The sequence below is a fragment of the Poecile atricapillus genome, chromosome 1 (assembly GCF_030490865.1).
Source record: "Poecile atricapillus isolate bPoeAtr1 chromosome 1, bPoeAtr1.hap1, whole genome shotgun sequence".
NCBI lineage: Eukaryota > Metazoa > Chordata > Aves > Passeriformes > Paridae > Poecile > Poecile atricapillus.
Window position 1 is genome coordinate 50,735,933 of NC_081249.1, and position 25,629 is coordinate 50,761,561.

The window sequence follows — 25,629 nt, forward strand, 5'->3', positions numbered from 1 at the left end:
CGCTTCCTGCGCCCTTCCCGCGCCGCTTCCCGCCGCCCTCGCGGCGCCTCCCGCTTCCCGCCGCCCTCTCGCTTCCCGCGGCCGCCGCGCGCCATGCTGACCTCGCGGACGTTCGTGAAGCGCACGCGGGCGGGCGCGGTGGTGAAGGTGGTGCGCGAGCATTACCTGCGCGACGACATCGCGTGCGGCGCCGCCGCGTGCCGCCTCTGTCCCCCCGCCGCGCCCGCGCCCGCCGCCGGGAGCGCGCCCGGGCTGGAGGCGCGGCCCAGCGGCCCCGCCAGCAGCCTCTGCCCCGGGCCGCACTTCCTCCTGCCCGACACCAACCTGCTCCTGCACCAGGTGAGCGCCTCCGGCCGGGAGGGACGGATGGTGTGGCCGCCTCAGCTCTAGGGTGGGCTCGCCGCTGCCTTCCTCTGGGCCCGACCGGGCTCCACGTGGTGGCTCAAGCCTTTCCTGCGCCGGCCTCGTTAAATCCCCGTGGCTGTAAGTTTCCGTGGGGGTTCCAGCGTCGCGCTGGAGAGGCGCGTTTGGCAGCGCGCTGCAGGTGTGGCTCCTGCCGTGTTGCCTGTGGCTGCTTGATCCCTGCCTGGGTAGTCTTGTCTTTCCCTGCCAGCTCCTGAGGAGAAGGCTGCAGCATCAGCGAACCTGGCCTGGTCTTAGACTGTATTCCAGTTTTATAGGGGGGAGCGTGTGTGGACTATTTTGTTTGTCTTGTTCATTTTGTGATTTTCTTTTTTGTTGTTGTTGTTTTATTCTGTGGTCGCTGTATTTTGTTAAATGCCTCTTCTGTTTTTCAGGGTTTAGGTTCAGGTTCTTTATAGTGTGGTGTTGGTATCATGTAATGAATAGACGGTGTGAAATCATCCCATGTAAAGCTCTGGAAGCATGGGGGCATCTTTCCTCTGCAGCCTAGCAATAGCTGTGCAGAGGTCTGAATCTGAGCAGGGCAGACAGTAGACTTTGAGGCTGGGAGGAATTCCCATGCTTGATGTTTAACTTTTTTCTTTCATTGTTTTTGAGTACCTCTGTGGAAGGTAGAACAGCGTTGTGCATGTACTGGAGACTGTAACTAATTCATGAAGTACTCTGGAGAGGGGCACAACACTTGTGTGTTTTAGCAGAGATCCCAAAAGTTGTAAGGATCTTCGTCCCAAAACAGCTGGTCAAGGGATCTTTTCTGCCTCTTACAAATGGACTTCTTGGTGTCTGTTGGTAATATTTGTGTGTGTGTCATGTAGAATGCTCCGAGAATGTGCCAGGGTGTGCTGATGTGAACTGGAGAAGTGGGGATTAGAAAGTCTTGGTAATGGTAGGGAAAGGTTTGGCCTAGAAACTGAAACAGTTTTGCCACAGTAAAACTTGGCCTGGTGCTTCAGCTTTTGCATAGAATAATGCTGGATTTCTTCCCCTTTGAACATGGCTTTAAATCTTTCAGGTTGTGTAAGCATCAGATTCACAGGACCTTGGTCTGGTGTTGCTTTTAATTCCTTTAGCTATGCCCCCTAGAGCCTTACTGCTGTCTCATTTTGCAGGTGGGCAGAGTTTCTTGCCACAAGGTTAGGAAGTGAAGCTCCCATCTTTTTCTCCCAACAGATTATATGGATTTCTAGTGTGTATTTCTCTGTCTTGATGTCAGGAGTTGGCAAAGAAAAGTGCTGAAAAAATTAACAAAATTCCTTAAAAAATAAAAAGGTCTTTCAAAAGCAAAGAGTGGCTTGCAGAATGCCCATTGATTTGATTCCATGGAAATTAAAATTTAATTTTAACAGTGGGATTGTTTCTGGAGAACTCAATCCTACACATGCTTAGGCACGTCATCTGTGTAAGAGTAGTTGGGTACCATTTTAGAACCCAACACAGTCAAAGGCAGACAGTCTGTAAATTACATCAGATTTCTGTCAGATTGTGCATTGGTTGCATTTTGTTTTCTAAGGGTAAATTTTATAGGAACCCATTTTATCTAAGCAAAATTTCTATTGTACACTCAGCCTTACATTTGTTTGGAATCCTGCACGCACTGGGAGTGAATTTGTTGGAGGTCAGATTAAATCCTTATCTTCAGGTCAGAGAGAGGCTGGAAAATCCTATTTGACTTTTTTTCCCACAAGGAGGAGAAAGCAATTTAATACACTGTTCAGTTTCCCAGTGGTGAGAGAAAAAGGCAGGAGTGCCACTCATTATTCTTGTTAGCTTTTCATGTATTAGTCAAGGAAGTATTTCAAGTCCTGTTATTGGATAGAATTAAACAACAATTTTGATTAATCTCCATTTTGTCCCTCAGATTGATATCCTTGAAGATCCTGTTATTAAGAATGTCATTGTGCTGCAGACAGTCCTTCAAGAAGTCAGGAATCGGAGTGCACCAGTGTACAAGCGAATTAGGGACGTGATTCAAAACCCAGAAAAACATTTCTATTCTTTCACCAATGAGCATCACAGGTAAGGGGTGGAATGGGATATAACAAATTTGGGCTGATATCCAGTAAAAGAAAGTGGGAAACAAAACTGGAACTTGTGGACTGAAAGAAAAATTAGACTGGTGTCATAGAACTATACATTTCTAAGGAATCCTGTTCAGAAGTTGGTGTTCCAGGAGCTTTTCTATTTATAGTCAGTATAAATCTATATATTTTATGAAAAAGGGGTTAGAATATTGGATAAGCTTTGCCGACAGCACTATCTGGAGCAATAGGGTACTGATTTTCCATTTTGGTGTCCCTTTTAAACATATTGCAATGCTTTATCAATATTGTCAGGATACTGTGTAGCTGAATTAAAAAATCCGTTAAGTTAATGACAGAAAGCTGTAAGAAATGGAGATGCAATTAATTTGCATTTATTTGTGCTCACAAGTAGTTTCCACTAAGGCAGTATCATAGTTCTAGGAATATTGAATCCCTAGTTCTAACAGCTTGAATGCAAACCTCTTAAATTATCTGTGAGAAAGTTATATTAGAAATTAACACTTCCTTCCTATTTTCCTTTACCCATAGGAAAAGGAAAGGTCTTCTGGCCTTTCAGTGGCCTAATGAGGTGTTACACATGTTATAAAAATGGGTATAATAATGATTTGTTTGGCCTAACAGCCTTGATCTTGTTTGTCTGAAAATTTTACGTATAGATAGATGCTGGGATTTGTTTTGGTTTGTCAAATACCCCACTTTGTTTTTAAAATTTATTTAGAGAAACGTACATAGAGCAAGAGCGGGGAGAAACCTCTAATGACCGCAATGACAGAGCCATTCGGGTAGCAGTGAAATGGTACAATGAACACTTGAAGAAAATAGAGGAAGAGGAAAAGATTCGAGTTATCTTCTTAACAAATGACAGAATTAATAAAGAGAAAGCTTTGGAGGAAGGAATAACTGCTTATACGTGTAAGTGAAGTAGTATGTATATTTAGTATTTATTGCTCAAATAAACCGAGTAGTTACTTCATACCTAAGTCCCATGCATCTCTTGCATAAATATTTGTGTGCTTTTGTAGGTGAGGAGTATATAAAAAGCTTGACAGCTAATCCTGAGCTTGTAGATCGTCTTGCTTGTGTATCTGATGAAGGGGTATGTTTTTATTTTCTTTTTATAAAACAAATTGATCACAAATGGCTTGCAGTATAATATCGCATACTGTGTGTTAGGGTACTGGCATCAGTTTAAGATACAAGGAGTCTGGACTTTATTACTATTTTGGCAATTGAACTTTCTGGCAATTGAACAGTAAAAAGGAAATACTGCAACCATTTTCAGTTCTGCTTATATTCTTGTCAGTATGTATCTTGTTATCTGTAAAAAGTTGCTTTAGATAACTGTTGTGAAAATGAGAATAATAATGGTTAAATAAAGTGTATGAATGAGAAACAATTGGAGCAAAATGAAAACAAAATATACTGCAAACCATTTACATCTTTGTTTCATGTCTGCTGGAAAATCTATGCTAAGTTATTGATCAGAAGCATTTTCATTTGATGATTATTTAAGTTGACATAAATGCAGGCTGCAGCTCAAAGATGAGCTCCATCCTCTTCTACGTCCTTGTGCTTTGTGTTTGTCGGAGTCAAGACTTACATGTTCACATACAATTGATATAGCTGAACACTTACCACAAAAATGGGAAAGTTAATTTCATCAGAATCAGTTTTAACAGAATAGAACTCTATGCAAGAGTGGGAAGAAAGTGGGAGGCTCAGGTATTCTCAGCAGTTAACTAGGTCACAAGCAGCACTTGTCTGACTGCTCCAAAGTTTTGTCACAGTAATGTATTTTCATAATGTTTCCTATAGCTTACAGTACACATACACTGTGGGCCATACTCTTTACTACACTAATATTTTCTTTGTTGAGTATCTGTTTAGTCACTATATCCAAATCAACATAAAATTGTGCAGTATGTTTTTAAGTAACTGCAGAAAAACAGGAAAAGTTCCTAGAATTGCCACATCTTTATGCTTTTGATGCTTCACTAAAAAAGTACTGCTGAATAATAGCTTTTCATTATTGTGAATATTCATACGTACACACAGTTAAAATTAGGGAGTTTGTTAGTTTGGGTATGTCATGTTCCCGAGATTGGTTTTGAAATTAACATGAATATAAAGTCCTGAAAATTTCTTCTATTTTTCTTTTTTCTAAAGAAAGAAATAGAAGGTGGAAAAATCATATTCCCAGAACATATTCCTCTTAGCAAGTTACAGCAAGGAATAAAATCTGGTATTTATCTCCAAGGAACTTACAGAGCAAACAGAGAGAATTATCTTGAAGCTACTGTTTGGGTTCATGGAGATGCTGAAGAAAACAAAGAGGTGAGTTTTAAATTTTACCTCCATGCTCTAAACTTTAACTAGCTTTTGTAATGACTTAAAATTTAATTCTTTTGTGGTGATGCATGTTAAAATGGAGCATATTAGTCATTTTTTACTCTTCTGGTTTTTTCTGATGTTTGTGCTGATGTTTTCATTTTGTATTTGTGTGCATATAGAGTGCTGAAATGCTGACTATGCTCTTTTTGGAAAAAGAACGATGTATTTAAAATTACAGTTTGATAAAGTAATTGGTAAAATAAAGATGAATCTTGGTTGTTAATAGTTTTTCAATTGACCTTTTAAGAGGTTTTTAAAATCAGTTTGAAATACATGGTGAAAGACAAAGGAACAAGTGTGTAGGACGATTTTCAGAAACAAAACAGTCATGAGCACTTGTGTGGTTCTCTTGCTTTGTTTCCCCTCTTCTATTTTCCTGCCTGGTGAGGGGCAGCTGGGCTGTTTCCCACCCAGCAGACAGTCCATCCGTCTGCTGGCTGGATTCTCAGTGCAGTTGTACAGATGCTGTTTCCAAGCAGTGGCAGTTGTCTCTTCCCTCCCTGTTTGTGGCAGCTGGAGGTACTTCTCTTGTCTTTCTTTTATTCCTCTTTCTCAGCAGTATGTGGAATTCCCTATACTGCAAAAAAACTGATTTAGTTAAAAAAAAAACCTAAAAACCAGGGGGAAACATATTTCTTATAGAAGCAATTGGAATCTTGGTGTAAGATCATCTGTACTGTAAGAAACATTGGCAGAAGAAAAACATCTCTATCACAAACATACTTTAAAATGTTCTTTGGAATGTAGAGCCTGTCATACATGTTTACTTTTCTGTTACACGGCTCTAGCTTTGGGTCTTCTGTTTTCATCATCATGAATATTTGCATTTCCATTTTGTTTTCTAAAAAAATCCAGATAATTGTACAGGGACTGAAACATTTAAACCGAGCAATTCATGAAGATGTTGTAGCTGTGGAGCTGTTGGCAAAAGATGAATGGGTGGCACCATCCTCAGTGGTCTTGCAAGATGATGGCCAGAATGAAGAGGACATTGAAAATGAAGAGGAGAAAGAAAACATTGTATGAAAGAGTTTTACTTAACTGTGGTGTTACACAAGAGGTGAAATTTGTGGTAGCTTGACAGTGTTGGGCTTTAAATTTATACGTCCTCTTTATAAAATGTGAATACAAAATTATAAGATTTAATTGTAGTTACACAGTTGGGTTAAATACATGATGATGGATAAAGACCATTTTCAATTAGTCTCTGCTAGAAATTCCCACATTATTTTATTAAGCTTAATGAATCCAAAAGTTGCTGAATGGTAGTCATGTAATAATGTAAATCTCTATTTACTGATGTGCAGATTAGGATTTGTTAGAGTAGGCATTGCAGCATGCTGAGAATCATCTTTTATATAGGCAATACATACATTTGGAACCTGTTTGGTTATATTTGGGTCTTGCAGTAATTCTACTTAATGTGCATGCAGTGTACACATGTGTAGACCCTGTACAAGAAGATAATTTCTTCAAAAACTATCTTTCCACTGAATTTCCTGGGAATGTTTTAAAATAATTATGTGGAGAAATACTGGAGAATTTTCAGATAGTGTAAAAGGACTCCAAAAAATTAAAACACTAGATTGTAAAATAACATGGAAAATGTTACTTGTTTGGGTTTTCTTAATGAACATCCTTTCAGAAAAACAAAGAACAGCAGAAAAGGACTGCAGAATGCTATTTTCTCCCACTGTCTCTGCTAAGTCACATCACATACTGATGTGATTTCAGTTGTGTCACATACTGAAAATATTCAAAGTCATGCAAAGAACAGGGAAGCACAGAAGGTTCTATTTATGAAGTCAAAATAGAATTAATGTCTATATAATGAGTTACAAAACGTTGCTACTAAGTTTTAAGTTACCTACTGTAGTCAATCATGAGTTCAAACAGTTTTGTATTTTTGACCTGTGTTCTACCAGCTGAAGACTTCCATTAACAAGGACATGATGAGGCCCACAGGAAGAGTAGTGGGCATTATAAAACGAAACTGGCGGCCGTATTGTGGGATGCTTTCCAAGTCACAGATTAAAGAGGTGAGGAAATGATCCACTTACTCTAAATGCAGGGTTGGATTTTTTCTTTATTTGGAAATTAATTGTTCCTTTTTCTGATTGCTCATAGGCAAGGCGCCATTTATTTACACCAGCTGATCGCAGAATTCCTCGAATTCGAATAGAAACCAGACAAGCAGATACATTGGAAGGGCAAAGAATCATTGTTGCTATTGACGGTTGGCCCAGGAATTCCAGGTATCCTAATGTAAGTTTAGGCATTTTCTTCTGAACTTTTAACTATCTGATTTTTTTGTGTTTCTTAGGTAAAATATTTATCAGCAACACTGATTAACTGCAAACAATGTTGAGATAAGGTTTAAATTCTTTGAGTGCCATTTGATGGTGCAAATTAAAGAAGTCCATAAATTATTTAATTTGCACTTACCACCAGCTATGGGGTTATCATACTTAAAAAATTTACTCATCCAGTTCTGCATTGAACATATATGTGCTACTTAAGATGCTTTATGTAGGTTAACCAGGGACTTAAGTCTCAGTTCCTAGAAATGTGAATCTTTCACTGTCATTTTGCTCATTCACACATACCAATCACTGTTCTAGCAGATATTTGACAAATGAACCCAATGCAATCAAATTGCCAGTAGTGTAAAAGTAGTTAAAAGCTCAGTGTAAATAACGGAGGCTGTATGAGAAACTGAGAACACTGCCTTCCATTTGTACTGAGCACTAGCCAGGTTTTGAAGAGTCTTCCAGTGGCTCGTGTGGGAATGCACAGCTTGTGTTGAAGCAGAGCACAGGTGTCTCATGCTAGTTTAAAGCAATGAAGGGAATGTGGAATATATGGAAGAAGAATTAAGACAAAGACAGCATTACTGCAGAGAAATGAGGAAGAAGGCAGAGTTGATGTGGTATTAGAGTGTGAGATGTGTGCCACAAGGCAAACCCATAGAGAAATTAGATTGTATGAGTTCTGCTGTTTTTGCAGCAGTGGTTTTTCCTTCCTGCAAAAATTATTTCACCTTTATAAATTTTGGAGTCTTAATTGTGGAGAATTTAGAGCCATTCTAGGAGAACAGTCTGGATGGACTCAGTTCAGACTTCTGAATCAAATAAATGTTTAAAATTAAATATCTCTTAAAGATGGGAAAGTTAACCAAATTAAAAAAGATTGCTTCCACTGTGTAGTTTAATACAAGAATAGGGTTAATGTTCTTAAATACTTAGTTTTGGACAAATGGTGTTGCTTGATATGTGTGTGTGTTTGTACCTATATTATTCCTCAGGGTCATTTTGTAAAGAATTTGGGAAGCGCTGGAGATAAAGAGACAGAGACAGAAGTTCTTCTGCTTGAACATGATGTCCCTCACCAGGCTTTTTCCCAGGCTGTCCTTAGTTTTCTACCAAAAATGCCATGGAGCATTACAGAAGAGGTAATAATTTGTAAGTTAGTGTAGTAATTACTGTACCTTGCCCTTCAATGCAAATTGTGACATTCTTGAATATCCCAATGCACCAGAAATTGACGAGAAGTGTTGTCCAGGAGGGAACTTACAGCTGCATTTCCTATGGAAACAAGACCGCTTCAAGTTTTTGCATTTTGGCTAAAACCACATTTGTTTGTGATAAATATTTTAAGATAAAGATGATAACTACAGGTTTTGTTAAAGAATAAAAAGATAAAATAAGGTTTTTTGCAAAGGAAAGACAGCTATTTTGCAAAGATAGATACTTCCAAAGTCTGTGATTCCTTTCAATTATCTAGACAACTAAGCCTTAGAAAGCTTAGACTTGAGAGTAGTCATATCCATGACAAGTCATTCAGCTGGACATCAGTCAAAATTTCACTTTAAAAAAATCTCAGTTCCTCATCTTGCTAATTATAACATCATGGTGAAACTATGGTTGTGTTGTGATTCACTTCATCATTTCTGTAAAACAACAAAAAAAAAATTAGTACTTAGTCTTCTGGGTTTTTTTGCTATCATTGTTTCTGCGTATCTGTTTTGATCTTGCCATAAAACAAACCACCCAAAACAAAATAAACATTCTGAAAATACGTGGTTGCTGGGAAAAATCTTATGCAATGTGCCTTTTGCAAATGATCGTTTTTACTTGGAAAAGGAAGGGTGTTCTTGTAAACAATTTTTTATTTCTTTAAATTTCAGGATATGAAACACAGGGAGGACTTAAGGCATCTGAATGTTTGTAGTGTTGATCCTCCTGGTTGTACAGATATCGATGATGCATTACATTGTAGAGAAATAGGAAATGGAAATCTAGAGGTATTGTATCAATCTAGTAATCATTTTACTTCTTCCTGTATTTTACAAACAGTGCAGTAGTGGTAAATGACACATGCAAAGGTCCAGATTTGTTATAAGTAAATTAATGGTGTTTGCACAGCTGCAAGATGGTAATAAAAAAAAGGGAGTTAATTTGCATCAGATCAGTGTCAAAAGTGGGAATTTAGTGTCTTCTAGATTCACCCTACTTCATCTTCATTTGGCATGAGAAGTTAACATTTTTTTTTACTGCTTTAGCTAAGTGTTATAAACAAGGATATTTATAGCAAAAAAAAAAAAAATGCTACTGCTGTAATGCCTGTGGAGTTTATTTTTTTTATAAAAGGCCTGAAAAAGCTACAAGCTTAACACCGAGTCTCTACTCCTTTATAACTGATTCAGTCAGACTGTCCTTTTTAGAAATTAATTTAGAATTGTAATAGCAGGGTGTGCTGGAATAGAAGGTCCAGCAAACAGAAAAGCAAAAACAAATTTTCAGTGAGTCTTGAAGAATGTGGAAGAGGTTATTTGGACCCTTAAAGAAAAGGTGCATTGGTCGCGAATATAACTTTCCCCTAAATGTACAAATGCCCTTTTTTTGAATAGATGCTGCCCCTGTTCACTTTTTTAATATCAGTATGATAGGTTTTAAGTATTATTACAAAATATGGGAGTTGCTGAAAGGAACTGGGAATGGATAAATTGGTTTGTAAAAATGTGGGAAAGTTTCTTTCACTCTGAGAACTGTTTCCGTGTCATGAGGTGCATAATGTGATGTTTGTTTTTTAGGTCGGTGTACATATTGCAGATGTCAGTCATTTTATTCGCCCAGGAAATGCTTTGGATGAGGAGTCAGTAAAAAGAGGAACAACAGTGTATCTGTGTGAAAAAGTAATTGTTTTCTACAGCTTCTTGTGGTTGGATTTTCATTGCTTTCCTCTTTCAATTCATGGGAGTGGGGACATTCTCTCTGAACTAAGGAGAAAAAAAGTAGACAATTTGTCTAAGATAATTGTATTTTCTGTCTTATCTTTTAAAAGCTGCTATCTGGACAAAATTCCATTCAACTCTGGTTTCAAGCATTATTAGCATGTGGTTTTGAAACTGGAATACTGTTTTTATTCCAGTCTGAAATTGCAGAAGTGGCCTGGTTTTGCCTTTTCCATTGGTTTTGCATTTTTTGTGATTGCTAAATCTCTGAACGTTCCTATGATTTGCATTCATGAACACTGCAGACTTAGTCCTGGTTATTTCTTCCAGACCATGATTTCTTTTCAGAAATCACTGTTACTAAAAAGATGATAACTAAAATGAATCTTGGAATGAATTTTCCTAAAGTGGCTTACTTTACTTTCAGTAATCTGAGCTGTCTTGGCAAAAAAAAAAAAAAAAAAAAAAAAATATCTCCAAGCTTTTATTACATTAAAAATCAGGAAGTTAAAATGCTAATTTAAAAATTACTGATTTTTATTCTTTCTTTGCAGAGGATTGATATGGTTCCAGAGCTCCTTAGTTCCAACTTATGCTCTCTGAGATCTAATGTGGACAGGTATATGTATATGATCCATACTTTGATCCTGGCAAGAAACTACAGTTGTTTATGTAGGGATTTTAACAGGTTTTCCCCTCCATCTCTCTCTCTTTCTCTCTTAGGCTTGCATTTTCATGCATATGGGAAATGAACCATAAGGCTGAAATTCTAAAAACCAGATTTACAAAGAGTATTATTAATTCCAAGGTAAGTCATGTAAAAATTACTATAATTCTGAAATAAAAAGCTGTAAACTGTATTATAAAAACAATGATAACGGACTCGATAAAGTTTTCTTTCTGATTAATGATTTATATTTTATTAGAATTAGAATTAGAAAATGGTGCTAGGAAATACTAAAAATAAAGAAAATGTTTGATTCTTCTGTGTTCTTCTCAGCCTCTAAGGCTGGCTGCAGTGTTTATGTGTGGAGTTACTGTGTGTACAATGCATATGGGACATGGCTGATATGCACCAGATAATCAGTTAAATTCAGTGGATTCTGTAGCTGTTCAATACATTTTTGAAAATTAGATTTCCAACATATAAAACACACATGATCAGCAAAAAAATGAACCCACACACTGTAAATACCTGGTATATCTTAATATCTTGCATAAATCTGTCCTTATTTGTCCATTATTTTTGTGAATAACAGGCATTTAGGTATTGAATGTAAAGCTTTGTAACATTGTGAAGCAAGTTATAACAGCAGGCTGCACGTTGTGCAAGACAGAAAGAACTATGGGTTTTTTTAGAAAGTTCAATTATGTATCACGATGCCTGTTTCTTTTAACCTCTTCAAGGCTTCTCTTACCTATGCTGAAGCACAGATGAGAATCGATTCAGCAGCTATGAATGATGATATTACTAACAGCCTACGTGGACTAAACAGATTAGCAAAAATCTTGAAGAAGAAAAGAATTGATAATGGGTAAGCCATGCAGTGTAACTGTTACCTTTTCCCCCACCTTTTTTTCTGACTGTTTTTGCTGTCAAAAATATATTATGGTTCTGTGTCCATTTTTCTAGTGAGAATCTTGTGAAAGAGAAGTATTTTGCCATTTTGATTTGCATAAGAACGCTCATCCTTATTTCTCAAAATATATAAACTTAGGATATTTACTTTTTCTTCACAAGATCAATCAATATGGATCTCACAGATTCATAAATGCACTACTAGAGGAGTAGTGTTTGAAATTTTAGGAGCTTCTATGGTGTGTATTCACATGACATTTCTTGCAAATTTAAATATTAATTCCACAATTTTATTTTTGATTTCTGCTGATTTTAAATTACACTGTCATGGTAACCCCAGATATTATTACAGGCTTGCAGCTCAGCTGCTCTGTCTGCTTTACTGTAATTTTTTAATACCACTTACTGTCTTGCAGAGCCTTGACACTTGCATCACCAGAGGTTCGTTTCCACATGGACAGTGAAACTCATGATCCTATTGACCTGCAGACTAAGGAGCTCAAGTATGCATTTTAGTTAATTCAGGGTAGGGACAGAATTAAAGATGTGTTTAAGTAGCAACATTTAGTTAATAGTGTACAAAGTTCCTGTAATAGTGCAGGTCATAGAATTATAGGATGGTTTGAGGTGGAAGGGACCTTGAAATCCTGCCTAGTTCTAACCCCCCTGCCATGGGCCCAGACACTTCCCACTAGAGGAGGTTGCTTAAATCCCCCCCAGTCTGGGCTTGAACACTTCCAGTGATAGAGCATCCACAACTTCTTTGGCCAAGCTGATCCTCAGAAAGAGAATTCCTCTAGTTTACTGAAGTATTTATTTAGCAAGACTCGAACTGTGTGCTTCATATGTGAACTTCTTAGGAAGAAGTCAAGAAGTTTATCTCTTGGTCTTTTCAGGCATTTTAGTGAGCATTTTTCTTTAATTTGATGTAGAATATTTCAGGTTATTTTTTTCTTCTGACTCAGTATTTGGAGCTTAATAAGCATTGCTTTTAGTCTTAAAGTTGCTTACCTATTTGTATAAATGTTCAAAACCACTAGTTAATATTCCATAACATTGTCAGGATGCTGGAATGTTTCTTCATTATGCACTCAAAGTAAATGTCTAATGCTTTTCTAACAATATAAAATATTTATCTTGATAGAGAGACAAATTCCATGGTTGAAGAGTTCATGTTGCTTGCCAATATTTCTGTAGCACAAAAAATTTATGATGAGTTCCCAGAGTTTGCCTTGCTCCGGAAACATCCTGCTCCTCCCCCATCAAATTATGACATCCTTGTGAAGGCTGCAAAGTCCAAGGTAAGTTTTTACTATGCTAATTAAGCATGGTAATTATGAAAAGCTGTATTTTCTCTCTGGTTGGCTACTTAACTAGGAATAAGGGCTGGATAGCAGTATTTTAAATGTGTGTCAGCTATACTTTGAAATCCCTGGTATTGTTAGATGGATAATTGTACCTCTAGGTGAAAGGAAGATTGCCGTGCTTTTTAAATGGGTTAAAACCTTTCTTAAGTAAAGAAAACATACCACTCTCTTAAGTCTTGCATTGTAGCACTTGAGAGCTGTGAATGTTTCTCCTTTCCAAGTCACCTGTGATTTTTGAGACAATTTTTGGCTTTAGATCACATACATTATTGATGTACTTAAAAATTGATCAGTCACATCAAATTACATGTTTCTCTTAAAGTCAGGAAGTAAGAAAATGTGTTTATAGTTTCTGTCTTTTCCATAGATCAACTAGAGGTTTATTTAGCCTGAAACAAGGTTTATTTAGCCTGAAACAAGTCTAATTTAATTAAGGAGTCTGAACAGAAAAAAATACTTTTCTAGTTTCAGGATCTTTTATTTGAGCTAAACTTGTAATTTTTTGAGGTATATTCACATTTCTTTTCCCTTCAGCTCTTTCCCCACCCCTTTTTGTTTCATAAGATCAAGAGGGAAACTCCCAGATTCTCTCAGTGTGACATAAATAGACAAGCCTAAACCTAGCCCATTTAATTTTCCACTGCTATAAAACTGGAATAATGATAATGCTTTCATTTGTGTTCTGAAAAATATTTTTAAAGTACTGTTTGATTGGGAAAGCTAAATTCCTGTGCATAGGTAAACATTCTTTTAAATAAACCAAAGTGGGATTTTACTACTTTTGACACAACTATCACAATTAGGTATTAATATGCTATATTCATATTTTTTTAAATTAAAATCTATTTTTAACTTTTATTTAAACTATCCTGCCATAATACAAGCATAATTTGATCTCTGGATCATACTTTATTGTCAGTGCTGTATGTGACGGAAAGAGCATTCAGCTGATCATGTGATGAAATTTACCTTGTATTTCTGGAAATTAAAAATGCATTAGGTATTTTCACACTACCTGAATTTTTATCAGACAGCACTGGAAAACACAGAAGAAAATGGTACTAGTTTTACATTTCACTTTTCCAAGTATACATTTTAATAATTTTGCAGAGGAAATACTATAAAGTCAATTACTTACCTTGTGCTTGGATGAAAATCTTCATGTGGCATAAATACATGGATTTTTGCTACATTCGTTCTGATTTAATAGAGGGATAGAAAAATCAAACCAAAGGAAATAAAATCTCGTTAATATCGGCATAAAGTATTTCTTAATTCAGAATGTGTCTTTTCTGAATTCCTGTGCTACTGACCCAGCATGTCATTTTCTGCATAGAGCACTAGTAATAATGAGGGAGGGACCTGTGCATGGATGGATTTTGTTTGTTTTTGTAGCAGTAGTGTTCCATCATGTTAGTAGGTGTTATAGCTGTGCCAGTTGCTAAGATTATCCTAGATGTAGCTGTTACATTTCTGCTTATATTCTTAATATTTGCTAGTAAAACCTGATCTTTTTTGTTTCTTCTTTCAGAATTTGGAAATTAAGACAGATTCAGCAAAGGCTTTAGCTGAATCATTAGACAAAGCTGAATCTCCTGCATTCCCCTACCTAAACACACTGCTGCGAATTTTGACCACTCGCTGCATGATGCAAGCTGTTTACTTCTGCTCAGGAATGGATAATGATTTTCATCACTATGGTTTAGCCTCACCTATTTATACTCACTTTACCTCACCTATTAGAAGGTACTTGTATTTTATGAAAGTTTCAGAGAAAAGAAATAAGTGATTTATTTGTGAAGAAAATTGTGGTGCTGTGCAGGAGACTTTTAGGAATCAAGAGACAACTCGGTATGAGTTAGCTACTTGTTCCATTTTATTGCAGTTTCAGCTACATTTTTATAGTATTTAGAAAGGTAACACATGATACTTGTTCTATTATGATTGGATAATTGCTGTTTTTCTTGCGTTAGTTTCTACAATATTATTGGTCCAGCTCATAACACCTGAGCTCCTTAAGATACTTTTAGCAGAACTTGTAAGATACATTAAGCTGGCTATATAAGATACATTTTGTGGATTTCACATCCTGATGGACTTCACAAGATACATTTTGCAGGTTTCACATCCTGAATTCTTGTCCATACTTCACAGCCTGAATTCATATCCTATTCATTGTCACATTAGCACTTTTTTGCTCTAATCTTTAGCACAATGTTGTGCCAAGGACTCACGCTAACTCAAAGTCAGGGTTGTGCAGGCCTTCCAAGGAGCTGTGGCCTCGAGAAGCAAGCCATTCTTCAACAGTGTTGTCCATTAAAGTTTCTTTTCAGCATTAGATTTCAATTGAAACAGCAGTGGCTTACATAGTGGCCCATCTTCATGTACACTCCCAGGTTTACTGTCCACAACTCGTAGGGTTTAGTAACATTTAAAAAAAAATCCAAAAATAATAGGAATATATATCTAATGCACATGTCTGGCATAGGAATGCACTTCAGGGTCAGTTAGCATTAGTCTTAGACTGGGGCAGAGTTTGCTCAGCCATTTTTGAGATGGAAACTGTTTAAATTTTGAGGAGACTGTATTTTCCATATGAAAACACTGGTAATTGGGAACTTGTTATTGGCAGCTGTTGCATGCAATGAAATCATACTTCTTGAAAAAGTATGTTAAGATTTTTCTCCTGACCAAGAAGTCACTGAGTTTTGAAGAAAATAATTGTTACCGTGCTCCTTAGAAACTTTTCAAGTGAAATTTCTTAGATGTGGATTAAAATTCCTATGTATTTATATGGATAATTTGTGGAACTTCCAGGAGTCCAAATGGTACATTTTAGTTCTTACCAGATGTATTAAAAAGTTCCTTGCTAAAGTTCAAATGTGATTATACTTCACAAATCTATGGCATTGATACACTATTCTGCACTAATTTCGTCTAATTTCATGGGAGAGGGAAGAAGGATTGGCTTAAAATGCCATGGTGAAAGATCATTCTTAAGGCCAAAAATCCAACTTTGTTTCTTTTTCTGGCACAATAAAGAATTTATCTTAGCAAACATTTTAACAGTATTCTGGCTCTGCAGTGCATCTTTGGTCAGAAAAGAGATGGATGCTGAATTAATAGAGGGAGTTGCCAGCAGACCATCATTATTACAGAACCTTACATCTGTAAGTCGCAAAAACAAATGTATGTTCAGAAACTTTTTTATTAATTTTGAAAATCTGTGTCTTACTGTGTCATTGATGATTTTAACCTCATCCTTGCAGGTATGCTGATATCATAGTCCATCGGCTTTTGGCAGTGGCCATAGGAGCAGATAGTACTTACCCAGAACTCACAGATAAACACAAACTGGCAGAGATGTGTAAAAATCTCAATTATCGACATAAAATGGCACAGTATGCACAAAGAGCTTCTGTGGCATTCCATACGCAGGTAAGTAGGTCTGGGATGTTATATTGAACTATGGACAGTGCTAGGGCAAAACCAAGCAAGAGAGCAGAAATTTTAAAGGCTGAGGGATGCTTCTGACAAAAAGCTTAAAACATTACTTCGCTTGTTCTGAAAAATTCAGAATGGCATCTTGAGGATTCTTTTAGTTTTGTGCTTTTATAAATATGAATGCTTAATCCTACTATAGTAATGTTATAAATGCTTTATGTGATTGTTTAAAATCTGCTTTCAGGATATGCTGTGTAATTATCACTAAGTATAGATGTGTATTTCACTGTTTTATTTTTCTTAGAGTATATTTGTAATTTGAAAGAGAATGTTCTAGTGCTTTATTTTTCTGATCTGTATGTTCTAGTGCTTTATTTTTCTGATCGGTATGTTCTGTTTTTGTTACAGCTGTTCTTCAAAACCAAGGGAGTAGTAAATGAAGATGCATATATATTATTTGTAAGAAAAAATGCGATTGTGGTTCTGATTCCCAAGTATGGGTTAGAAGGAACAGTCTTCTTTGAAGAAAAAGACAAACCAGCACCAAAACTGGAGTACAACAGTGAGGTATGTTCTTACTATTATTTGTTCTTAAACACTTTTATTTTCTGATTTGGTAAGCGAGCAGAATGACTAAAATCTATTCTAGTTGGACTTAGAAGGGTAAGAGAGGCTTTTCTAAGTGCAAGTTCATTAATCTCTAGTAGTAATGCCACTATAGTCTAAGTCTAAATGAGTAGGTTCTGACAGGAATTTGTTTCTATAATAGGTAATACTGACATCTAATTACCTGATTAATTACTGCAAAAAACATATGTACCACATATTACAACACTGAATATTCACTACATTAATTTTTGGTTATTTTTATTTACATGTAACAGTAATATTTTCGTACAAAAAATATTTACTTGTATAAAAACATAAGCTGTTGCAAATAGTGAGTATACAAAATTTGAACTTTCAGGTGCCATCACTTACTGTGGAAGACACAACATTACATATATTTGATAAAGTTAAAGTGAATATTATGTTAGATGATTCCAACATCCAACATCAGAAAATGCGGATGGTCTTGGTAGAACCCAAGGTAAGGCCAGAGTTCTTAGAACCATATTATCCTTCAGTAATGTTAAAAAATCATCATGTGGTAAAATTGAAATTTAACCCAAAAGAAAAAACAAAATTTAAAACTAGCTTGTAAGGATTGCTTCATATCAATAAAACACAGGTCTGCTTTCACTGGCTGTTGAAAGGAGTAGAGCCCTCTAAATTAAACTTATAGTTTGGGCCCATCAGGATAGTTCCACTGTTGACTGATGATTTTTGAAGTAATGCATTGAATTTCACAGTTGTGTAATCAAGTGTCCCTCTGAAAATCTGCCAAAATTCAGCAGGATCTTCCCTTTACTCCAGTGAAGTACAACTGTGATGGGTGGCTCAGCTCTGTATAATTGCTGGGTGTCAGTGGTAGTTCTGTCTTACAACTCCCACAATATAAAAATTCTCTCTTCATAATGTTGTAAGAACTGTAATGTCCTAATAACTGTCTCTAATCTCTAGACTTTTCAGTTCTAGCTTTGTGCATTTAGGACACTGAGATTTGCATTTGTTCTCATACTTTAGGCCTGATAAGTATTTTGCATGACATTACAAAATTCTGGTCTTAAAGTACATGTAACTTTCTTGGTAAACAGGTGGTTGCAGCAATGAGTATCCCTTATCAGAGGAAAGATAACCCAAAATAAGCAACAGATTCTTGCTGTTTATACAGTTAAATATGATTATCTTTTTCCTTGAGAAATGATGCTTCCAAACACGTAAATATATTCTAATATTCTTGGTGTTGTATGAGTTTGAACCACAGAATGGTTTGGGTTGCAAGAACCTTTTAAAGATCATTAGTTCTAACCCCCCTGCAATAAGCAGGGACACATTTAATTGAGATCAGGTTGCTCAAAACCCCATCCTAGAATACTTCCAGGGATCCAGCATCCAACTTCTTCTCTGGGAAGCCTGTTCTAGTACCTCATCACTCAGAATAAAGCATTTTTTCCTAATACCTTAACTCAACCTACCCTCTTTCAGGTGGGGGCAGGAGGAAGCCATTCCCCCTTTTCCTGTCACTGAATGCCCCTCTTTAGCCTTCTTGTAGGCTCCCCTTTCAGGTCCTGGAAGGCTGCTGAAAGGTCTCCCTAGCATCTTTTCTCCAGGCTGAACAACCCCAACTCTTACCAGCCTTTCCTCACAGAGAGTTGTTTCTTTCAGCCCTCTGATAATTTTTGTGGCCCTCCTGTGGACTCACTCCAACAGGTCCATGTCCTTCCTGTGCTGGCACCCCAGAGCTGGATGCAGGGTTCCAGGTGGGGTCTCAGCAGAGCAGAGCAGAGGGGCAGAATCCCCTCCCTGGCCCTGCTGCCCACGCTGCTCTGGATGCAGCCCAGGACACCTTTGGCTCTCTGGGCTGGGAGTGCCCATGGCTGGGTCATGTCCAGCCTCTCAGACACCTGCACCCTCAGGTCCTCCCCAGCAGGGCACTCTGATCTGTCCACCCCTTAAGTCTATGTTGAGGTGAATCCCTGTGATTTCAAAAACTGAGTAGACAAAAATTGGAGCAGAGAGGAGCCCTTGTATTCTGTTGTGCTGCTGAGCTGCTCTCTGCTTGTGCTCACCAACTCTAGCTTCTCAGGAGCTTCTGTTGTAGGTGTGTTTCCAGTCTGAGGGACACTTTGAAAACAGACACAATATAAGGCTAATGCAAGCACATGCTTGGGGTGCTAACAGCAGCCTGCTGGCTTTGTCAGCTGCTTCTCTTTGCCTTTTTTTTTTCAGCTTTTAATTTCAGGTGAGTGTTCTACCTGTGATTATTCTAAGATGGTAGACCCTTTTTTAGGTGTTTATCTAAATCAGAAGTTTCTTATGTTGACACAGTGTTTGTAAAAGGTCTGTACAAGTAAACTCCAGTTTTACCAGGATAGCAAAAACTGAATGAAAATGTTCTGACTTATGTTCTTTTCTTACTCTAGATAAATGATATGCCTGCACATCTCTCTGCAGAGGCAAGCAGCAAGGATGAACCAGAGAAAAAGAAAAAGAAGCTACAAAAATAACTGGATACAAAAGAAGAAGTCACAAGTACTTGCATTTACATATTTTTTCCCTATGGGCAAAAAATGCTAGAAGCAGGTTTTGTTTACTTTTTAAATACACATTTTAATAATCTATAAAGAATTTTTTTAAAGCTACTTTTTTATGACTGTGAATGCAGAACAAGTTTTAAAATCGTGTATATCTACACCTTTGTCCTGTGGGTGAAAATAAATATTTTCTGCAAAGTGAAGAAACAATTGTAGAGTTTCTTGTTAACAGCCAGCCTTAAGGAAGGTTTGAGAGTCTGACAGAATTCTCTGCGTTCTCTTTAGCACCTCAGAACTGGAAGAAGTAATTAAACAATAAAACAATAGGTATTAGAGAAATGTCTTTATTCTGTTTCACTACTCAATTTACAATTAGACATGTTAAAGGACTCTAATTAAAACTACTGGTATTAATTTAATGTAAACAATGACCATTTTGTGCAAGGTGTGCCAACCAATGAATTAACAACAACAGAAACAGAATGGTGAAGTGATTTCCATGGTTATTTGCACAGCAGGTTTCTTCTACAAATCAGTTGTACAAACATAATAAAAAAATAAGCATGTTTTCATAAAATAAATATTTCCCATCTAACTGAAGACTACAAAACAGGACAAAAAATACAGGCAACCCAGGTGGGGGCATCCTTAATCATTTCTCACATTCACCCATTTCTGCTCTTACATTTTTCTTAACTTTAAGAAAATACTAATACAGGATGAAGTTAAATACTTAAGGGATTGCTTTTTTACTTGTGAATACTTCAAAAGCCTCTGATCATTGAACACATAAAAACAAAAGATTTAGTTAAAAAGTAAAAATTATACACATAACTCAGAAAAATTCAGAAACAGATCATAATTTGGGCTGCCCTGCTTAACATTAATTAAATTTACATTACTATTTTAGTAATCACAATTGCAAAAATAAATGCTTTGTACAGTCCTTTCAATTGCTTATCATTAAAGTTATCATGAGAAACAGAAATGACACAAGGTCATGTAACTTTTAAATCTCAAACAAGTTTTATCCTACCTTTGAGTGACAAAACTTAGAAGCTAAAGCTAAGAACATTTTGAAGGCCCTGTTCTATAAAATTTGTTTTCCAGAAGTCTGAGTTCATTTCCTACTTTTAACAAAATTTATCTCTTAACAGTTACCAATTCAGTGTATTTCAGCTTCTAGTAGGGCACTGTTTGAAGATCATGAAATAGCTACTCTACGACACTCGATTCCATTACACTGACATTTTATGTCAATCCCACATGCATTTCAGAAATAGTGATTAAATTGCTACAGAAGTAAAAATAATGCACATTATGTTTGCTCATTAGATTTCTAAAGTAAATTTTTCAATATTTATTTTTGCAATGTGAGAACTACAATCAAGTGATGCAGACAGACATTTCCTTTTCTGAAATATGCTTCTCAGAAAGCCTTCACTAGGAAATTATAAATTAAAGTATTTCAAGAACTGTTCTATTCAAACAACACACAACTCTCAGGTCTAACACACTGATATTAATGCCAAGAGATTCTGTTCACACCTCCCCTTTTGAGATTTTTTTAAAACGCTGTCTTGCCTTCAAATTTAGACCTGACCAATGTGACTAATGGGTTTCAGGCCTAGTGTGCCAACAGCTGCTCATCAGCCACTGTCACTTTGGTACAAGCTTTTCTGTGGGTTGTGGAATAGAACAGAAAGCAGAATTTCCATCCAGTATCTTGGGACATCATTGCTATGAAAGGAGAGGAAGACTGCTTTACCTGGAACACTTGTTAGAATGGACTTCCCTTTTTCATTAATCCAATGAAGTTTACCAGAGCTCTGCATAAACAGCCTGGAAATACCAGTGTATCCCATACCTCTTCTTTCCCTCTTGGCCACTAGGGTCACAAGATTACCATGTGGATTTTTTTTCTCCCTATTTACACATAAATTCCAGAAGGTTCTTTTAAAAAAATACAAGCAAATTCAACCAAATTGATTTGATTACATAAAGGGAGTTCTTGGCTTCTGACCCCGTCCCCAGTCCATTATTTGAATTTATTGATTTTGTTTTTTAAAGGATCAAAGCTTTGCTTGTATTAATACTTTTGGTAATAAATGGCACGCAAAAAGTTCATTATATTTTTAAAGGGTTTATCTAAGTATTTTGGTAATTTCTGTAAGCAACATAATAGTAGGAATTAAACATATAAGTAAAAGTGTAACAGTTTACTTTTATAGAAGAAAAGCTGCACCATTTTCTTAGTGATGTACTGACACCAATGAATCTTATTGCACCTTCCTAGAAAGGTACACTTATAAAGAGTACCAGAGCATCAATTTGGACACAAGTGCTCTTCAGAGACACTGGTAGTGTCATGTGATCAGCTCCAAGTTTAGTACTAATATAAATTCCAAAGCAGCACTATCTTTTAATTTTAAGGTAGCCAATAATACATTTTGCTTAAGTACCTAGTAAACCTAACTGACATGACAGATTTCTGTCAAACCAAGGAAAAAGCTGTTTGGAGAATTGCTAAACAGCTTCTTTTGACATAAAGCTCATTTTACATTTCTAAGAGAACTAAACTTGGCATCTGCTCTCATCACACCCCAGCAGTTCACTTCTGTCCAGTGACTTACTCTTGGTACTAGTGGTAGTATTTATGAAGCCATACAATATATTTGGTTGGAGAAAAGCAATCCAAAACCAGACTAATACCCCTTTCACTTTTTCTTTCCCACAAAGAATATCTCTCATGCCTTTTAGGAGGCACAAATCTTAAAATATAGGCGATTTTGCAGTTATACTGGTTCCTATGCAAGTTATCCTAGGCTGCACATGGAATCCACCCTAGTCACAGAAGGAATACAATTCTAAAAAAACCCTATTGTTTCTCTGTACCAAATCTAGACACCTTATTTTTCAAAAAGGATCACTTAATAACACCAATAAATTTCTTAGTAAGACCTGAAAAATCCCACATTATTTAAAAACTTCCATAATATATACCAAACAGTTTATTACATTTGCATTAGAAAAGCAGAATATCTTGTATAATCCAGGTAACTGAGGTCATATGTGTAAAAATTTATTAGAAACCACAGCTTAAGTTCTCCATAAGAAAACTACATACCAGTTTTGTGAAATCCCTGAACTTGATTTTCATTTTTATGTTTCCAAGCAGAAATGTTGCAAGTTGCATTTTGACCAAATACTGTGCTATGTGTTTTGGCTTTATGAAAACAGGATTGCTTCTCTGGAGATTTTGTTCTCAGCAACTGATTGTCCTTATGGCTTAAAACAGAACACTCCTAAGGGAATAAGAAAAAGTTAGTTTTAAAACCATTTTCACAGAAATTCTCCTAAAGAAATAGATCCGAGTTTACTGTCTGCAAATTTCAAGTATATAAAGTACCTCAAGTACCAACTCTATCCTTCTGAAATGAGAAAGAAATAAAGTAACACATTTTCTGTACAGAGATCTTTGAAACATGCTGTGCATGAACTCTCATTTGAAGGGCTCACATGAATGTCTGAATGAGCCAGACTTGAATCTTTCAGTCAGCAATGTCTGCTTTTTTTTAAATTTATTTATTTAATTTTTTTTATTCCCTGGGGATTCTCAGTTTTGAGACATGAATGAAGCACTTAATGCCTTCACACTTTACTCCTAATCTAAAATGCAAAATTTGGTTTAGTCAGGAGCCAGCAGTTCAAAGACTAATAGTGGGAAAAGGCAGCTACATGACATTGGCAAGTAGCTCTAGGATGGGTTTGATACCAGACAATTGATTCTGGTAAGTACATGCACACATAAAATCCATGTCCAACGGGGTGACCGGGGCAGGATCTTTGAATATTTTTAGATGTTAATGACAAAATATCTATCTATTTTTCTTGTATGGGCACATTTGTCCTAGTCTTAAATGAACAGTTTAAAATTTGATGTCAGTGGTCTGTAAGACACCATCAGTCTGCACTTCCCTTTGGCAGAGAAGTTGCTTTTAGCATGTCATATCAAGAAGTGAAGTCAGGGCTGACTAGGTTTAGGTTTACTTGATTTTTTTTATTATCTGGCACTAACAGTCAGCACAGTGTCCCCTTGAAGGACTTTCAAGACATAGCAGACCATAAACTACTAAGTTTGCAGCACCATGTGACCGTAATTACTGAGAGAAGATGATCTTTGCTCTCTTCTCCAAAGAAACTAGCCTTGCTTCCAATTCTCAGGAGGAAGTAGAACTCTTTCCTATCAATCACAAGATTAAGAGGTTGCTAGATAAGGCATTATCTTTTGTAATGTGTTTTTCAGCTAGGTCCTCAAAGGGCTTGTAACCAAAAGAATACCCACACTGAAAAGGGCTTGTAACCAAAAGAATACCCACACTGAAATTTCCTCACCAAGTCAACATGCCAGGTATGGTATGGTATGGACTTGACACTAAGTTTATAAAAATCAGCATCAAACAAATTTTCCCCAGAAATGTCCTTCTCCACAGGCACATGTTTAAAACTTAACAATAAATAAAGCAGCAAAGAACAAAAAGAAACAGAAAGAACGAAAGAAACAAAAATTAGAGACAGACTACAATAGTCATGAGCAGTCTCATTACTACTACTCATGCATATACCTCAGTTTCCTCTAATTCCTACCTTTGTTCTGAGCAGCTGAGATTTATTCTGAAACATAACAGTATTCACATCATTTTCTTTGCAACTGTTTTCAGCCTCTGCAGTATCCATAATGCTGTTTCCACAAGTCTGTGTATTGTAACCACTGTCCACCTAAAATCAAAAAGCAGGGCTTGAAAAATTTTAACACAAATAAATCCCTCAGATACCAGATATGATGATGATGTTGCACTTGATTAACAGAACTTAATCCAACAAACCAACTATGACTGACTAATAACAAAAGCAAATTGTAAGCAGGTCTGTCAGCATTAGTTTGGATTAAGTTAAATATACAACTGTACATAGCAATGCAAAAATAATGGCTATGCTAACTCCACTGAAAGAGGAGATGGAGAGAAGGGGTAAGTCGTGATACTGCCTGCATGCCATATCAAGTAAGAGAAAATTATTTCCAGATTAGTATACATATTCCATGTCAAGCTCAGTTTTACAGAGAAACAAAAAATAAATATTTTTACCTGAATACTACTGTTGTCACAAGGAATCGCACTGCTTTCTGCAAGAGGTGACATGCACATGCGAGAGCTTTCAATACTGAAAGTAATGCCTGTCATAAAGCTGGTCATTGCTGTATTGCTACTGCCAATTGTTTCTTTTATCCAAGTGTTTCCCTCTGATACTTCAGCAGCATCAGCCATGTCTACAGTATTACTTTCCTTTAAGCCTTCTATATCCTGAAATGATGACAACCTTTGATGACAACCTTCTGAGTGATCTGGTGCAATAGACACAGTTGCCACCACAAGATGTGTACCATGTGCAAAAGTATCATTGTCTTCCTGATGTAAGTTTATTCCATTATCCATTTCTGGAAACCCAGCTTCTGCTGAAGAAGTGCTTTCCTTGTCTTCCTCATCCTCATCACGATTCTCAACTGCAATTGGTATTCTAATGACAGAAGTCTGATATTGGGCAGTTCCTCTACAGGTTCCAAGCCTCATAGGAGAGCAATTTTTAATTGGAGAACAACCATCTATGTAAGGACTTCTTGTACTTGTTGGGGGTGTCATTCTATTAGAGGAAGAAGGAATATCTGGAGAACGAAATGTAAATTTTCTTTGGTCTGAAAAAAAAGAAGCTTAATTCAACCTGATATCTGACAAAAACTCATCATTCTCAAGGCCCTACAGTCCACTGAATAATTTATAGCCAACTACAGATTATTTCACTGACTGTTGCTTCCCAACCCAACTAAACAAGCAACCCTGAAAACCAAACCCACCACCCATACATTTCAGCTACCATGGTAAAAGGCAAGTTTTTATCCCACCAAATTTCTATGACATGATTTTCTGTTTTGGAGACCTTGTATTTTGAAATGTCA

At 36.7% G+C, this 25,629-nt stretch overlaps 2 protein-coding genes across 2 annotated transcripts in view; one reads left to right on the forward strand and one right to left on the reverse strand.

Moving 5' to 3' along the window:
* On the forward strand, positions 1-22,716 carry DIS3 (DIS3 homolog, exosome endoribonuclease and 3'-5' exoribonuclease). The gene is made up of 21 exons (XM_058848599.1): positions 1-339; positions 2,282-2,439; positions 3,184-3,377; positions 3,488-3,561; positions 4,632-4,799; positions 5,712-5,876; positions 6,782-6,895; positions 6,984-7,121; positions 8,161-8,307; positions 9,043-9,159; positions 9,949-10,050; positions 10,644-10,708; positions 10,813-10,897; positions 11,497-11,624; positions 12,085-12,171; positions 12,813-12,969; positions 14,567-14,781; positions 16,305-16,473; positions 16,888-17,046; positions 17,447-17,569; positions 19,506-22,716. Exons 1-21 carry the CDS (start codon positions 94-96, stop codon positions 19,587-19,589), a joined length of 2,895 nt encoding a protein of 964 aa, XP_058704582.1. The 5' UTR covers positions 1-93; the 3' UTR covers positions 19,590-22,716.
* The window catches only part of BORA (BORA aurora kinase A activator), a 17,912-nt gene continuing 12,138 nt past the window's right edge, over positions 19,856-25,629 (reverse strand). The window contains exons 10-13 of the mRNA XM_058848653.1: positions 24,764-25,368; positions 24,264-24,395; positions 22,744-22,921; positions 19,856-19,911 (exon numbers count right to left, since the gene is read on the reverse strand). Coding sequence (XP_058704636.1) covers positions 19,898-19,911; positions 22,744-22,921; positions 24,264-24,395; positions 24,764-25,368 — 929 coding nt within the window. The 3' untranslated portion in view covers positions 19,856-19,897. The remainder of the gene's footprint in view (positions 19,912-22,743; positions 22,922-24,263; positions 24,396-24,763; positions 25,369-25,629) is intronic.

What these genes read in the sequence shown, in the direction of transcription:
- DIS3 (XM_058848599.1), top strand. Translation starts at nt 94, where the DNA reads ATGCTGACCTCGCGGACGTTCGTGAAGCGCACGCGGGCGGGCGCGGTG. An exon ending in CCAACCTGCTCCTGCACCAG is followed by an intron (nt 340 to 2,281) that starts GTGAGCGCCTCC and finishes TTTGTCCCTCAG; the next exon opens with ATTGATATCCTTGAAGATCC. An exon ending in CTGTGGCATTCCATACGCAG is followed by an intron (nt 16,474 to 16,887) that starts GTAAGTAGGTCT and finishes TTTTTGTTACAG; the next exon opens with CTGTTCTTCAAAACCAAGGG.